Source organism: Ascidia mentula, chromosome 2 (genome assembly GCF_947561715.1).
Source record: "Ascidia mentula chromosome 2, kaAscMent1.1, whole genome shotgun sequence".
NCBI lineage: Eukaryota > Metazoa > Chordata > Ascidiacea > Phlebobranchia > Ascidiidae > Ascidia > Ascidia mentula.
Genome location: NC_138567.1, coordinates 5,347,408 through 5,363,856, shown reverse-complemented (window position 1 = coordinate 5,363,856; position 16,449 = coordinate 5,347,408). Strand labels below are relative to the sequence as shown.

The 16,449-nt window shown below is 37.5% G+C and overlaps 2 protein-coding genes and 1 long non-coding RNA gene across 4 annotated transcripts; all 3 read left to right on the top strand.

Annotated features, from left to right (window-relative positions):
* On the top strand, window positions 1–1,700 carry LOC145889778 (uncharacterized). Its single transcript, XM_082980809.1, has 5 exons — window positions 1–99; window positions 164–382; window positions 445–735; window positions 807–1,047; window positions 1,174–1,700. The coding sequence occupies exons 1-5, from the start codon at window positions 66–68 to the stop codon at window positions 1,361–1,363; spliced, it is 975 nt and encodes a 324-aa protein (XP_082836935.1). The 5' UTR covers window positions 1–65; the 3' UTR covers window positions 1,364–1,700.
* A 9,152-nt stretch (window positions 1,701–10,852) lies between these two features.
* On the top strand, window positions 10,853–11,580 carry LOC145890394 (uncharacterized). Its single transcript, XR_014399553.1, has 2 exons — window positions 10,853–10,957; window positions 11,072–11,580. It is a non-coding gene; the product is annotated as an uncharacterized LOC145890394 (long non-coding RNA).
* A 2,125-nt stretch (window positions 11,581–13,705) lies between these two features.
* LOC145889789 (uncharacterized) lies at window positions 13,706–15,384 on the top strand. Of its 2 annotated transcripts, none has more exons than XM_082980821.1 (4): window positions 13,706–13,830; window positions 13,894–14,456; window positions 14,521–14,722; window positions 14,830–15,384. In XM_082980821.1, the coding sequence occupies exons 2-4, from the start codon at window positions 14,330–14,332 to the stop codon at window positions 14,888–14,890; spliced, it is 390 nt and encodes a 129-aa protein (XP_082836947.1). In that variant the 5' UTR covers window positions 13,706–13,830; window positions 13,894–14,329; the 3' UTR covers window positions 14,891–15,384. The 2 variants fall into 2 exon arrangements, with proteins under 2 accessions (XP_082836947.1, XP_082836946.1); XM_082980820.1 differs by having other exon boundaries at window positions 14,798–15,384.
* Window positions 15,385–16,449: the final 1,065 nt, after the last annotated feature.

The following is a 16,449-nucleotide window of genomic DNA, read 5'->3' as shown; positions in this document are numbered from 1 at the left end:
AGATTTTTATAAATTCTTAGCTGCTTTTTCTTACCAGGATTTGGGAAACACGAATTATTTGAATAATGATGTCACAACAACAACAACTAATTACCTTTGGTAGAAAAGTTCAATGTCAAAGCAGAACATTGTAGTTTTACTAACAATACAATTGTTATTGCAGTTATTTTATGGAGCACAACGGGAGCAGCATGTCCGCGAAACGCCACAGGATTTTTTGGTTACCTGGTGTACAGTGCCCCACAAAAAAAGTTGGAATCTTGCGTGTGGATGCTTGGTGCAAAAGACATTAAAAATGATGCAATGGTGGCAATTACGTTTAGCCTACATTACAAAGAGGATAATGGTTGGAGAGGCTCAACAACCGTTACGTTGCCAGACGGTAAACCAAAGTTAATTCACATGTTTTTATTCCAAACATCAACGCTAAATACACATTTTTAGAGAATGAAATTACATACCAAGACATAAAATATTCAAGCACAGAACCAAACCCCTGGTGTGGTTTGTACGTTAAACGAAACATGGGAAACGAAACAACTTGTGCAACAGGAATTCCAGTGTGGGATGCTTGTCGCAACAAGAAAGTAGTTACTGTACAAAGCAAGACTTGGCCACCAATCATGACTTCTCAAATGAAAAACACATACACAGTTCTACCATACGCAGTTTTTCCGTGCTGCAAAGACAACCTTGTCCAACCGATAACAACGACGACCGACGCTATATCAACAGGCAAGTCATATGGTCGATCAACAATAAATCAAGAATAAATAATACAACTTATATCAAACAATTTAATCCAGAACAAACAACCACACAAGGGCGCCAAAGTACCATGACTAACTTTGTTACAAATTCATCATCCCAACTTCAACCTGCAAACGGAACAGTCGATTCAGGCACATTAACCACTGCAAATAAAGTCCCCCACAATGAGGCCATTCTGTTTATTGATGGAAAAGAATCAATGATTGCAGCAATAACCCTTGGCTCATTGTTGGTTGTGGCAATCATTTTTATTGCTGTGTTGCTGATGAGAATGAGGTTAGAGGTTTGAAAATTTTGTGTTTCTTTTATCAACAAACCAAATAAAACGACGAAATCTCAAAATAAAACGTTGCAATTTTACTAATCATGCGAGGACCAACGCAGAAACAAAGTGTTTTGTAGATTAAAAAAGGAAAATCTACCAGGCAGTGAACAGCTGCCTGAAACCCACAACCAAACAACAGGAAGCAACGTTAACCATGAAAATCCTTACATCTTGGCTGATCAGGAAAGAGAAATGGTTGAAAACCAAATCTATGACTCGGGTCAAACCAAAGAAACTGTCCACAATGAGCTTTACCATATGAGCTGAAATGTCGTTGTTGTCTCTTTATGTTTAAACACAGTCCTATGGCCACCAAGGGTTGCTCGACCCGCGATATGGTATGATAAAGCATCATTGCTCATTCCCAGTCAATTTTGTGGCTCTAACTGTGATTCATATTATTATTTATTTTTCCGCGACTGAAAGGCTTATTCGGTCAGATAACTACACGTGATTTTTTATTTGAGAATAGCAGCATAGTTTGTTGATCAGCGTTCTTGAAATAAAGCGTCTTACTTTACTTCATTGACATTTCAACAACTTTCTAAACAGTCCACATGTTCGAAACTATACGATGAATCACTTCCTTGTGAGCATTATAAATAGGAACACGGAACAAATCCTTCCACTGATATCATTACTTTGCAGCCTAATCAAGCGTCAATCGTGTGCTACGTTAGCGTCATGTTTATTATAAATACATTTATAAAAGATTTGACAATATTTTTCGGAACAAGGACATCGTATGATAGCTGTATATAAAAGGCATGTTACTCGTATCGTTTTTTTTTAATTTTTATTAGATATATTTTCTATCGCGACAGAAAGTCCAGTATTTATTAGACCTGATTGAATTGCTGTGTTTAATACATTAAAGTGCGATGCAAGATACAGTGAACTACATCATTTTATTTCTTTGTGGTGAGGGATAGTATCGACCTGTATTTATAAGCATGTATTTCTCTCGCTCCAACAAACAAAATTTTCTCTTGTTTAATTTTTATTTGGGGAGTTTGTGATGGATGTCCGGGTGATGTCGTCAACAACAATGGTTCAATGGAATGCCACAAGTATCATCATGACAAGTGTACATGGATACTTGGCCAGGAAAATATTGCAACTGACGTAATTCTTCCGATTACCTTTCTGCGGTACCACAGCTTGCGAGGTGGTCAATCAAACAGAACTTTACCAAACGGTAAATGTCTGTAGTTTTTTTCAAGACAGTGCCAAAATAAAATCTTTTTTACAAGGCGATGCACTCGAGGATCAAAATTTGTACAACGACGGATATTGGTGTGGATTGTACGTAAAAAAGAACTCAGGAAGTGAAAAAACCTGCAAACCCGATATTCCACTTCCCACATCTTATAGAAATAATCCAACCACAACTATAAGTAATGACTGGCCACCGGTTATGAAAACCATAGCTAAGAACACCTATATTGCGCTGCAATACGAAATATCTCAATGCTCCGGAAACCAAGTTATTTCTATAACAACTCCTATTAAAACAACGCAACGCATCGTTACAACAACCAAAGGTTATATTACGATCATTTTGAAGATTGACCACTTCCAAAATTGATGCTGTAATGATGTACTTATATATTTATTATTAACAGTCCAACGTCTATCGTCAACAACGTGACATTGGCTACAACAAACACAGTAACGTTGTTGCACCAAGATCCAAATGAGAAAAATATAAGTCAAAGCTTCAGCAACAAAACATTCACCACAGCAGGTGTAATCTTAATAATTGCGGAATCGGAATTCTTGCTTTCAAATTAAGGTGAGATATTTGAACCAGTTGGTAGAATCACTTCGTTTGAAGGAAAGTACACAGAATCATTCACCATACTCAAGGAATAAACACAGCTGCATCAACGCAACGGAGGAAAATGGCAATACCAACTCACACATCGTCAGTGCGTCCGGAAGAGAAATAATTGACAATGAAATCTACAACTCTGGAAATGAAACCAAACAGACTGTTTACAACGATATATACCATAACTCATAGGTACAATGCCAATTTATTGTAAAATTCGGAATATTTACGTTGTTATTATTTTAGTGACACAAAATACCATGATACGAATATCCTCTCGTGAAATACAACTACTTGTCGTTGCTTGTAATACTCGTTTATTGAAAAGCTGCAGACAGGGTGGGTGCACGCACTATTTCGACCTGTAAGGTCTCATCAGTGCAGCTGTTGAGTGGCACTGTGCTAGCTTTTACACTAGCAGGCACACTAATCTCCACTTTGTGGTACCTTTCGGTCAACATCGAACTGCAGGGTACCCTATACTGTACTTAAGCATATTTTGCAATTTAAGTAAGCGAAACTTTATCGGGTAAGTGCGATGCAAGGAGTGTGCGATACAGTTTGTATAGCTTGTTATCAAAAACAATTAATAACTTTATTTTCATAAGAGTTTATTCTTCGTTATTGTGTGACACAAAAAACAATCGACTTACGCTTCGTGGTTGATAAAAACTATTGCGATGCAAGGTTAAGCGAAAAGCAACTTCATTGCTCTTTGTGGTAATGGATATTAGCATCTTGTAGCGATACGTATGTACCATTATTAACCCAGAAGACGTTTCGCAGTTTTACTGTTGACTTTGGCAGTTGACAATAAAGCATGCCAGAGGCTTGCCAGCAGCATCAGGGGTGGAATAGCTCATTATTCTCCCACCTATGAATATGAAAAATGCACATGGACATTTGACAGGGAAACTAGACCAACTGACGTAATAATCGTAAGGTTTGAAATTTACTACAGCACGACGGGAGGCCATGGAACTGGAACACTGCCGAATGGTAGATGTTTGCGGTTTATTTAACAAGCAGTGTCAAAGTTATGATTTTCTGAAGGCGATTCATTCGAGGATCACAATTTGTACAATGAAAGATATTATAACAAACCCTGGTGTCGGTGTAGATCGTACGTAAACTCGGGCAATGAAAAATCTCGCAGGCCCAGCATTTCATTTCGCACCGGTTGTAGAAACAATCCAACCCCAACTGTAAGTAATGACTAGCCACCGGTCATGAAAACTAATTTAAGGAGCATGGATTTGAAAGTGGAATATGAAGAACATAGATGCTTCGGAAACTTTGCTTTTCCTGTTACATCTGCCATTAATACAACACAACCAACTACTAGCAAAGGTATTGCGGTATTTTTAAAGGTTAACTATTAATTTTATGACTTCGTAACATGATATTGGATACAACCAAAACAATAATTTCATTTCTTCAAGGGAATGATGATGCCGTAACAACCATCCGGCGCTGCAGCAATATCCCTTGGTGTATTGCTAGTAGTTGCATTGGTCATGATTGTTTTTTAATAAAGGTAGGACATTTTGGCAGCATCAATTTGTTTAGGGAAGTGCATAACACAAAAAATGTCGGCTTTAAAGGTCAAAGATCAAAAACTGGTTCAAAAACTCAATGCAAAACAATTTTAATGAAAAAGCCACCAACCCCTACATTTCTGATGAGTTGAAGAGAGAAATGGTTGACAATCTATACTGGACAGTCGTAATGCTACTTTGATGCAACAAAACAGCTTTATATTAACTTGTAGTGAAAGCATTCTTGCTTTACTAACAAAAGACATAAGTGGATCATGTTTAATTTGATGCTTGATTGTTTTAATACTCGTTTGAAAAAAGTTCAAAGTTCAATATAGTTTCGACACTGTAGCAACAAAGCAGCAGGAATCAGAGAGCAAAGTTCACTGAATCACGTCACTGTGTTCATTGCTACAAACCTGTCGTGCTAACCAACCAACGGAAGTGCGTATAGGGGGATAGAGCAGGGTATTTTACTTGCAAGAACATTCAGTGCGAAATTTCAGATCTTTAAATCCTCAATACGACACGACATTCGCTAGTAATACGTTTTCACTTGGGGTCAAAATGCATATATTTTGCCATTTTCAAGAAATTGCGTCACCGAAACCATGTGTCAATTTGTATGTATATCTTGTTGTTTGAACATGGACATTAATATCAGCGCAAGCAGATTTTTTTAAAAAAAGGGTCAGCGACTGGTCTGACGTTAAAAGGAGTATGTCGTCTTTCAAATAAATGACATAAGCAGGGACTGTTTAATTTGGTGATTGATAAATGTATTTTTGCAAAACTTGATTTAATTTTGGAGTTCAAAATCGCTTATGTTTCTGCGTTTCTGTTTCAATTATACCGCAACAAACAAACCATAAGGACCAGTATGTATAGTTTCCACACTTCAAAGACTATACTGTGAAAAAAACGTGCTACTAAGGCTGCAGCTTTTTGTACAAGCATAAAAACCGTATCAATCATTGAATAGATCGTATGCCCTATAGACTATCATAAACCTGCTGAGCTAGGAGAAATCATTCAACGGAAGTACGCAGAGGAAGACAGCGTAGGGTAATTTGGTTGCAACAACAAGGAGATTTAATATAGAAGGTCAACTCTTCCCGACATACACCGTTTTTAGAACTTTTTTGCCAGTGTATCTGCCAAAGCAAAGTTTACAGTAGCAGAAAGGAATTGTCCTGATGTGCCTGGTTAACTGTGTTTCACGATGTTATTATGAGTCTACGCAGTACATAGAGTTAAATGCCTTGTTTTGTGCTCTGTTGATATCTTAGCAAAGTCAAACCCGTTTGGCAGTTGAAGTTTTGGGTTGCGTATGCCAGGTGTAATAGTGGACACATGTGTATGATAAAGTTAGAAACCTTTGTAGTATGGTAGTTATGTTATTCATGCTGTGTTAGACCCATACTTTTTCCTGCTTAAATACATTTGTGATTGATATCTAGTAGAGAGCCTAATCAACTTATAGATAAGTAACTTAGTCTTTACCGTTCAACCCTACATAGAATTGTGTTGGCTGCAAAGAATGTCAATTTACCATAAAGTTATTTTTTTCTTCAGAATTCTGTTGTATTGCTGTCGTTGAAATCATGGCGTGTTAAAATTTTCTTTCCTTTTCTTGTGTATAAAGGTAAATTGTTCGATGTTTAGGTTTTAAGCAATTCAAACAGTTGGCTGATGTTTGCACAAATTTGGCTTATTACTTTCGGTAGGAAAAAAATAACTTTGTTACAACGCTGCAGATATATAACAATACAATCGATTTTGCAGTTATTTTTTTCTGGAGCTCAACGGAAGCAAAATGTCCACGAAACGCCACAGGGTTGTTTGGCTACATACGGTATTGGGAACTGAAATATAGCTTACAAACTTGTGTGTGGGTGCTCGGAGCAAAAGACATTAAAAGCGACGTAATGGTAGCTATTAAATTCTCAAGACATTATAACATCAATAACGGGAAGGAAGCTTCAGCAGTCGTTACGCTACCAAACGGTAATTGCGTGTTTCCTTTCTTCAATATTACATCTCATTTATTATTTCAACATTTCAGGGAGAACAATAAATGGAGATGCCATAACAAGTCCTACTCCCAGCGAACCGAACCCCTGGTGTGGTTTGTACATTAAACAAAACTTGGGAAACGAAACAACTTGCGCACCAGGAATTACAGTTAAAGACGCTTGTCGCAACCAGCATGTCTCGGTGGTAAGCGAAACATGGCCACCTCGCATGACCTCTCACATGAAAAACACACAAACAGATCTAACGTATGCAGTTATTCCATGCACTGGGCACCTTATACAACCAACAACAACAATGAACGCTGTGATACCAACAGGCAAGTAGCTCAGTGAATACAAATTATTTCCTTACAAATCAAATTAATTCGAGAAACCTTAAAACGAACCAAACGATTCGTTAATAAATAACTTAACTCATAATATTTGAACCAATTTGTTTCAGAGCGAACAAACGTTCCGGCTATTCCTGCAAACGTATCCCACACAACAACTGTCGTAAAAACACAGAGCAACAAATCACTCATTAAGGGAAAAGAAAGAGAGAACGACTCCATGATTGCAGCAATAACTCTCGGTTTACTACTAGTTATGACAATCATTATTATTGCTGTGTTACTGATGAGAAACAGGTTAGAAGTTTGCAATATATCTTTTGTGTAACAACAATACAAGCAATTGCAAGAAAGGGGTTTGTACAGGGCTTCTTAACCGCGGGTTACTGTACCTTAAAGTACCCATATATCGCTGGGGCACACAGGACTTTTTCAATCAGTGTTATTTTAAGTGAAGAAGGTCTTTTTGCATACGTAGATCACCAAAAAGGTTGTCAAAACTTTTGCAGGAGATGGGGATCCACAGAGTTTACTATATTGACCATGTAGTCCACGGACCCATACAAATTTAGAAACTATAGGTTAAACTAGAGGTTGCACAAAGTATGAAATATAGTGGCATGCATCTAATACACTGATTTGCTGTGGTGTTAAGAAGTCGACAAAAAAAAACGTGGTATGTGTTGTAGATCAATGAAGGAAAAATCACCAGATGGCGAGGAACACCTTCATAAAACCCACAACCATAATAGAGGATTGAGCGGTAACCTCGCCTTGGCTGAACACGAAAGAGAAATGGTTGACAACCAAATCTATCACTCGGGTCAAACCAAACAAACCGTCAACAATGAGCTTTACCATATGAGCTGAAATGTCGTGCTTTGCTTAAGGATGTGCTTTCCATATGCCAGGAACCAAGCGCTTTTTTATTGTCAACTTGTTATTTATGATTCTCTGCTGATAAGACATCTATATTTAAACACGTGACTGTCTACACTCAGGGATGTAATTACGATTCATGTATTTTTATTTCTTTAAAGTGTTAAAATATTACTTATAGGTGACGAAATGTTATTAGTTGCAGACGGAAACGAACGTCTTATTAACAAAACAAACTTGGCGGTGAGTTTTTTGTCCTTGCGAAACCATTGTCGTGCTTGCCTTTCGTGTATTTATTACGCATGTTTGATTTACATGGATTGAAAAAACATGGATGCTTCGAAAATCTGTGTCATGTGTGTTTAGCCTCAGTCATGAACTGTGATTGCCTTACAATAAAATGCATCTTGTGATATATGTGATAGAAAATGTGGATTTAGACGCACAATACGGAGAACACGGTCAAATAATACTGCTGGGGGGCTTTTTCGCATTTCGTTGCAATGAACTATTCCGAAATATAGATTCGGGCTTTCATTGATAACTAATAGGTAAAAACTTAGAGAGTATGGACGATTATAAAGTCTTTTGCATTCGGTCGAATTCAAACATTACATTTAGCTGATAGAGAGTACCATTCACCAGGGAAAGATGAAATAGAGTTATTATTTGGTACCATATACGATTTCTCTATCTAGTGGCGCGTGATCTACCTCTCGTGTGAAATGCGTGCGCGCGTGGAAGTAGACAAGACAGGTTCCAATCAATAGCAACACAAACAACACGACATGCCTATAGTTTTTTTGGGTCAGTTGGACAGCTATGATTTTTCGTTTTTTTATTGTCCAGAGCAAACAAAATGTCATTTGTTATTTATAGATTCTACATTTATTTTCGTTTGGATGAGACCTTCAGCAAATCGAAATAATCCATTGTGAGTGGTTGGTGACAAAAAGCATTGTATATAGGGGTGGTGTTTTATTACCGAAAATTTTACTGCTATTTACATATGCAAATATTCTATGACCAGTTTAGTACCACGTTATTAGCATATGCTGTGAGTATAAGCGCAAGCAACACAAAGTGACAAGACTAATGGTCTTCACGGGTTCAGTAAGAGAGGGTTGGTGGAAGAGTTTGAGTTTTTTTTACCAACGGCTGCCATTCTGCAAATTGAATCATTGATATAGTATGAGCGTAATCAACTGAAGATTTGCATTAAAATGTCCGAAACGTTGGGATAAGTCTAGGAACAGTACAGTTATTTTCTCTGCGGAGAAATTTAATCAAGTTTGTTTGCATGCATCTGAATGAGGTGGGGCCATTTTTAAGAACACATGATGTAGAAAGTATGTATTTTGTTTATGCTAACTATGGGGCATTAAGCATATCTTTTCGCTTTAAACGGCATTGTTTTGTGTTGAAGAAAAACAACTTTAAATGTTAACCGTTATTCTCGCCAGGTATAAATTTGTCCACAGTCACTAAGTACTACATTTTCTGTGCCTACATTAGGGCATCGCATGCTTGTGCTTCGTTTCATAATACCACAAAACGGTTGAGGAAGGTGGTCGTTAGGTGTTTCTAGTTAACTGATATATTATAGTGTTGTAAAAGCCTCGTATTTAGAATGTTTTCAGATCATTGGTACAGGTAAAATCTCTACCTGCGCAATGTTGGTAGAATGTTAAACTTGTATTGTGTCAAAGCACCTAACAGGAACAAAATTTAACCAAATTAAGTAGTTGCTGAATATTATGCTCAGTTTTGATTCCAATCGTCCATATAAGACTCTATAAAGCTATTGTTGGCATTGAGTCGATATCGCTATATAAATGTATTTGTTCAAGGCAATGATATGGCAACAGACACAGATTAGTCATACCACGAAGGTGACGTTGGGTGCCCTGAACTCACGATAGGTCAAAAAACAGCCATAGTCTCGGAAATCGTTGTAGAAAGAAGGGTTGAACTTTGCTGGAGTTAGCGGAAGTAGTAAAGACATTGGGGCCAAACCAATTTTGGGTGCGTGAGAATGGATAAACAATTCTGCACCGCCAGAGGTGTAAAAATAAGTATATTGCACTTCGTATTTGTCAGTTTATAAATTAGATGGCAAACAATATTACTACATCGTAGGACCAACATTTTTGGATGAAACCTGTTGCATTATAGAAATCATGGTTTATTTTGTTGATAGATTTTTATAAATTTTTGGATGATTTTTCCTGCTAGGATTGGGGAAAGACGAATTATTTGAGTAATGATGTCACAACAACAACTTATTACTTTCGGTAAAAAAGTTCAATGTCAAAGCAAAATACTACAGTTTTGTAACAATACAATTGTTATTGCAGTTATTTTATGGAGTACAACGGGAGCAAGATGTCCACAAAACACCACAGCATTGTTTGGTTCTCTGTGGTACCAAGCACCAAAAGAACGTTCGGAAATTTGCGTGTGGATGCTTGGTGCAAAAGACATTAAAAATGAAGCAATAGTGGCAATTACGTTTAACCTACATTACAAATTTAATAACGGCCTAGGAGGCTCAACAAACGTTAAATTGCCAGACGGTAAATCGAAGTTAATTTACATGTTTTTATTCCCAACATCAACACCAAACACACATTTTTAGACAAAGAAATTAAATACCAAGACATAAAGTATTCAAGCACAAAACCAAACCCCTGGTGTGGTTTGTACGTTAAACGGAACATGGGAAACGAAACAACTTGTGCAACAGGAATTTCGATGTTGGATGCTTGTCGCAACAAGAAAGTCGTTACTGTACAAAGCAAGACTTGGCCACCAATCATGACTTCTCAAATGAGAAACACATACACGGCTCTATCATACGCAGTTTTTTCGTGCTGCAAAGACAACCCTGTCCAACCGATAACAACGAAGACCGAAGCGGTATCAACAGGCAAGTCATATGGTTGATCAATAATCAATCAAGAATAAATGGTACAATTTATGTCAAAACATTTTAATCCAGAACAAACAACCACAAGAGGGCACCAAAGTACCATGACTAACTTTTCTACAAATTCATCATCCAAACTTCTACCTGCAAACGGAACAGTCGATTCAGGCACATCAACCGCTGCAAATACAAACCCCCATAATGATGCCATTCAGATTAATGATGGAAAAGCAGCAATGATTGCAGCAATAACTCTCGGCTCATTGTTGGTTGTGGCAATCATTATTATTGCTGTGTTGCTGATAAGAACGAGGTTAGAGGTTTGCAAAGTTTAAATCAACAATCCAATTCAAACGACGAAATATCGAAATAAACGTTGCAATTTTACCAATCATGCGAGGACCAACGGTAAACAAATGTTTTGTAGATCAAAAAAGAAAAATCTGCCAGGCAATGAACAGCTGCCTGAAACCCACGACCGAACAACGGGAACCAACGCTAACCACGAAAATCCTTATGCCTTGGCTGATCAGGAAAGAGAAATGGTTGAAAACCAAATCTATGACTCGGGTCAAACCAAACAAACTGTCTACAATGAGCTTTACCATATGAGCTGAAATGTCGTTGTTGTCTCTTTATGTTTAAACACAATTCCATGCCCAACAAGGGTTGCTCGACCCTCGATATGATATGATAAAGCATCATTGCTCATTCCCAATAAATTATGTTGTTATTGCTGCGATTTTTATTATTTTTAATTTATCTGGGCCAGGCTCAACATGATGGGAGAATTCATTTGTGGAATCACATTACTGTATGTCGACCAGCTTTCTTGAAGTTAACGTCTTACTTTACTTGATTGACATTTCAATAACTTTCTAAAGAGCCAACGCGTTCGAAACTACCCGCTGTATGGCTTCCTTGTGGGCAGCGACACTGTACAAAAGTTTTCACCGATTACATTTCGTTGAAGCTATAGCAAGCGTTAGTCATGTGCTACGTTGGCGTCTTTCATTGTTAATTTATTTTATACCATAGATTTGACTAAGGGTATTGTTTATTGTGCTCTTAGAACATATTATGGGTGATAGCTTTATGAATGAAAGGCAAATGAAAGGTTTCATATTCATCAGGTCATTTCTGTAGTGTGACAAAATTTATGAGACTTCTTTTAAAGTGCTGTGTTTGATAAATACGAGTGCGATGCACGATAAAGCAAAATATTTCCCAGGTTTACTTTTTATCTGGGAGTTTGTGAAGGATGCCCAGTATATGTCAACCTAAGATGTCCTGTACTCACGATAGGTCAAAAAGCAGCTATAGGGACGGAAATTGTTGCAGACAGAATGGTTAAACTTTGCTTGAGTTAGTGGACGTAGTAAATACATTGGGACCAAACAATACAGTATGGGTGGATGACAATGGATAAACAAAACTGCGCCGATGTATTGCTGTAAACCTAAAGCTTTTGTGTGTTCGAAAAACAGTTGTGCTGAAGAGTGTAAAAGTATAAAAATAGGTATATTGCACTTCGCATATGTCAGTTTATCAATCGTATTGAAAGCAACATAACTGCATCGCAGGACAAACATTTTTTGGATGGAAACCTGTTGCATTGTAGAAATCATAGTTTATTTTGTTGGTAGATTTTTGTACATTCTTAGATGCTGTTTTTACGAATTATTTGACCAATGATGTCACAACAACAACTTATTACCTTCGGTAGAGAAGCTCAATGTTAAAGCAAAACATTGAAATTTTATTAACAATACAACTGTTATTGCAGTTATTTTATGGAGCACAACGGGAGCAACATGTCCACAAAACGCCAAAGGATTGATTGGTTCTCTGTGGTATCGTGTGGTATTATTTGTGGATCTTTCGCAAATGAAATACCTCAAAATTTGTACAACGACATACAATTAGTGCATATACAATGACATTTTCCTCCTTTGGTGCCAATTACAAGAATTACAAGACTTACATGATTTAATGCAACACGCTTGTATGTTTAGTGGCGCATCATAAACTATAGCTCTAATATCGTGTGAAATGCGTACACGCGTTGGTGTCGGCATAACAGGTAGGCGACCATTCAACAGAAGATAAATAAACTACAGGTCTATCTTCAGTGTTGTCTTTGTTAGTACATTGTTTTCCAAACCAAACGACGCACCGTCTTCAAATGCATAATTCACACAATTTGTTTGCTTAACAAAAGCGTTTTGTAATATGTTTGAAACAGTCTCAGTTTTTTGATAAAACGCTTTTGTATGGGGGAATTTTGCACTTAATCTTTTGCCCCAGTAAATATTTGTTCTATAACTCTATCCATCTGCAAAGTGTGTATACACAAGCATAGTAAATAAACGCCTCACTGTGTGTAGTGAGAGGTGACGGAAGTACCTTCTACAGAAGGAAGTGTTGGACTTCAGCGTGGTGAATCATTCAAAGAACCTTTGCGTCACTGGCCCACTGATGACGAACATACCAGTGTTAGAAATGTTTAGATAGGTCTATAAACAGCTTACTCAGGCTCATCTCTTTGTAGTTCGTTATGGTGCTTGTATTTATGTGTGATCGAACACATATAACTGTTAAGTAAACTGACAAAGATAGTGCACTTGATGTAATGTTTTAACATATTTGCGTCAGTTAGGAAGTGTATTTGCAGTACAGAAACGAACAGCTTTCTCGTGCTTTGAGGCGAGTTTTCTCTTTTTCTTCTCAATTCTTGTCGTGTGGTAATAACCCTCACGATACTCCGGTGGGATATGTTGTATATATGTATAGCGAAGCTTAGGGGCTATGCAATTGTAACTGCTGTGCTGTCAGCAAATATTTCAAAACAAACGCCCCGGTACTGTAAGGACTAATAGTGAAGTTATTTGGTGGTTGGAGTAACATGCTAAATTTGTGAAAGTTATACATTACCTATGCCGACACTGCATGAATGCGCAGTCCTAAATTGATTGTAAGACTGCGTAAAACAACCTGACTTGCAGTTCACCACACACATGGACTGCAGGCCATTCAAGTAGAAATGTGTTTTATTTTCATTAGATTTTCTGTTTAGTATTATGCGTCAAAAATAGACAGGGAATATGCCCTTGGTGCTTCTCTTTTGATTAAATAAAACTGTTATGATGCAAAATAAAGCTAAGCACACCTTTACAATTTTCTGTGGTGAGCAGTATTGTTGCTTGTACCAGCATGTACGCTGTTCAATTAAAAAATCTCGTTTTTTAGGTTTACTTTTTATTCTGGAAGTTTGTGATGGATGTCCGGGTGATGTCGTCAACAACGGAGGTTCAAAAGATTACTACGCGTATGAACAAGAAAAATGTACATGGATACTTGGCCAGGAAAATATCGAATCTAACGCAATTGTTAAGATTACCTTTTTGCGGTACTACAGATGGGATGGTGGTGAATCAAAAGTAACTTTGCCAAACGGTAATTGTCTGTAGTTTTTTAAGGGTAGTGCCAACATAAATTTTTTCCACAAGGTGGTGCACCCGGGGATCAGAATTTGTACAGATACAGCTCTTCCACCCAACCTTGGTGTGGATTGTACGTAAAAAGTAACTCAGGGAGTGAAAAAACCTGCAAACCCGATATTCCACTTCCCACCTCTTGCAGGAATAATCCAAACACAACTATAAGTAATCAATGGCCACCGGTGATGAAAACCATTGCTGGGAACTTTCGTATCAGGCTAAAATACCAAATATCCCAATGCCCCGAAAACCACGTTTTTTCTATAACAACTGCTATAAAAACAACACAGCCAATCGTTACTACAGCAAAAGGTATTGCGATAATTTTCAAGATTGACCACTTCCAAAATTAATAATGTAACTACATTTTTTACAGAATTTCAGTATCAAAACAGACAAACATCCATCGTCAACAACGTGACATTGGCTACAACCAATACAACAACATTATTGAACCAAGATCCAGATTATAAAAATATGTGGCAAAGCTTCAGCGATTCGTTTACCGCAGCATTATCACTTGGTGTATTGCTAATAATTGCACTTATCGGAATCGGAATTCTTGCTTTTAAATTAAGGTGAGATCTTTGAACCAGTTGGTAGAATCACATCGTTTAAAGGAAATACACAGCATCATTTATCATTACTTAAAGTTTAAGGAATAAAAACAGTTACATCAACTCAGCGGAGGAAAATGGCAATACCAACTCACACATCGTCGGTGGGTCCGGAAGAGGAATGGTTAACAATGAAATCTACGGCTCTGGAAATGAAACCAAACAGACTGTTTACAACGAGATATATCATACATCATAAGCGAATTACTCGCTGTAGAAGACGGCAGTGTTTTGGATATAAATACAAACAAACAACATTCATTGAATCTTCCACGTCAACATTATTCAAAAACTAATTAACAAAGATTCTGTATTGCTGTTTTTAAAGTTTTGCGTTGTTGAGCATGGCCTACACTTCCTATTTGTACTGCTCTTACAAACAACAGTTGGTTGGGACAACATATAGGCCTACAAGTTCCAGGAATCGCAACGTAAACGACTTTGGGATAATGTCTTGTATATTTGCCATCTATCACGTAACTGTTCTTTGTTATAAAAGCTTTTGTCCAGATAGTAGCATTATACTCTCTGGTCATTGGCACTAAACGTACGCGTGACAAAATTTGTTGTCAAGTAGGTTTGTAGAAGCATATCAGCTACTATCATTTACGGAAAATGCTACTACACCGGGTCACAAAGCTTTTTTCTAACTTAATCCACATATAAGTATGTGTAGAACACAAATCTTTGTGAATTTTTATGATTAGGCGTGAACAGGGCCACCACCTGTTATTTTTGTTTATAAATTTGAGTTGAAATATTACACGGAATTGTATCGTTAATATTTGCACAGATTTCTTTGTTACATGGGCTTATACGTGGATCAAGTTTAGAAAAAACTTTGTGACCCGGTGTAAAAGTATCTTCCATCATTTACGTGCGTACCATGTAAATATATGCAAACTTTTGCCAATACTTTTGCCAAACTGAGTGTTATTGGAGAGTGAGGAGGAAACATTTTGTGTAAATACCTGCTTGTGGCTCAAACACGCCTTTGAGCTTGCTACATAGCTGCTGTGACATCCGCACACGCCATGTCACGTTTGCGCGCGCACAACAGTTTCACTCGTCACACAACCAGTGTAGGAGGCAAGTGACAACGCGCTACACAAAAAAGTCAGGTGGTCTATTGATTGAAGTATGTACAGTTATGTTTATTAATGCCACCGTATCTGTCTTTTATTGTCAGATATCCAAAAATACGCACGAATGAGTGGCAGACGATCAGCACCAGTGCGATATTATATCATCACAATCAACACCAATATTAATTTTGCACAAACGAAATCAAAGTTTTTTTTAATGTATACAATTCTTAAACTTTCGGCAGACAGTTTGGAAAATTCTCATCAAGCGATGCGAAATTTTAAACTTTTGGTGCTACCGTGCAAATCAAGTGTGTACTACACGCATGTTGTAAACTGCAAACATGTGAAGGTGTAATGGACAAACGTAGTTAAGCATATATGCAAAAAAAGCCATATTATTGCAAAGCTGCAGACAGGGTAGGTGCACGCACTGTTTCGACCTGTAAGGTCTCATCAGTGCAGCTGTTAAGTGGCACTGTGCTAGCTTTTACACTAGCATGCACACTAGTCTCCACTTCGTGGTACCTTTCGGTCAACATCGAACTGCAGGGTACCCTACAGTATACTGTAGTTAAGCATATTTTGCTATTTAAGTGAGCG

What these genes read in the sequence shown, in the direction of transcription:
- LOC145889778 (XM_082980809.1), top strand. Translation starts at nt 66, where the DNA reads ATGATGTCACAACAACAACAACTAATTACCTTTG. An exon ending in AACCGTTACGTTGCCAGACG is followed by an intron (nt 383 to 444) that starts GTAAACCAAAGT and finishes ACACATTTTTAG; the next exon opens with AGAATGAAATTACATACCAA. An exon ending in GACCGACGCTATATCAACAG is followed by an intron (nt 736 to 806) that starts GCAAGTCATATG and finishes AATTTAATCCAG; the next exon opens with AACAAACAACCACACAAGGG.
- LOC145889789 (XM_082980820.1), top strand. Translation starts at nt 14,330, where the DNA reads ATGAAAACCATTGCTGGGAACTTTCGTATCAGGCTAAAATACCAAATA. An exon ending in AATCGTTACTACAGCAAAAG is followed by an intron (nt 14,457 to 14,520) that starts GTATTGCGATAA and finishes CATTTTTTACAG; the next exon opens with AATTTCAGTATCAAAACAGA. An exon ending in ATTCTTGCTTTTAAATTAAG is followed by an intron (nt 14,723 to 14,797) that starts GTGAGATCTTTG and finishes CATTACTTAAAG; the next exon opens with TTTAAGGAATAAAAACAGTT.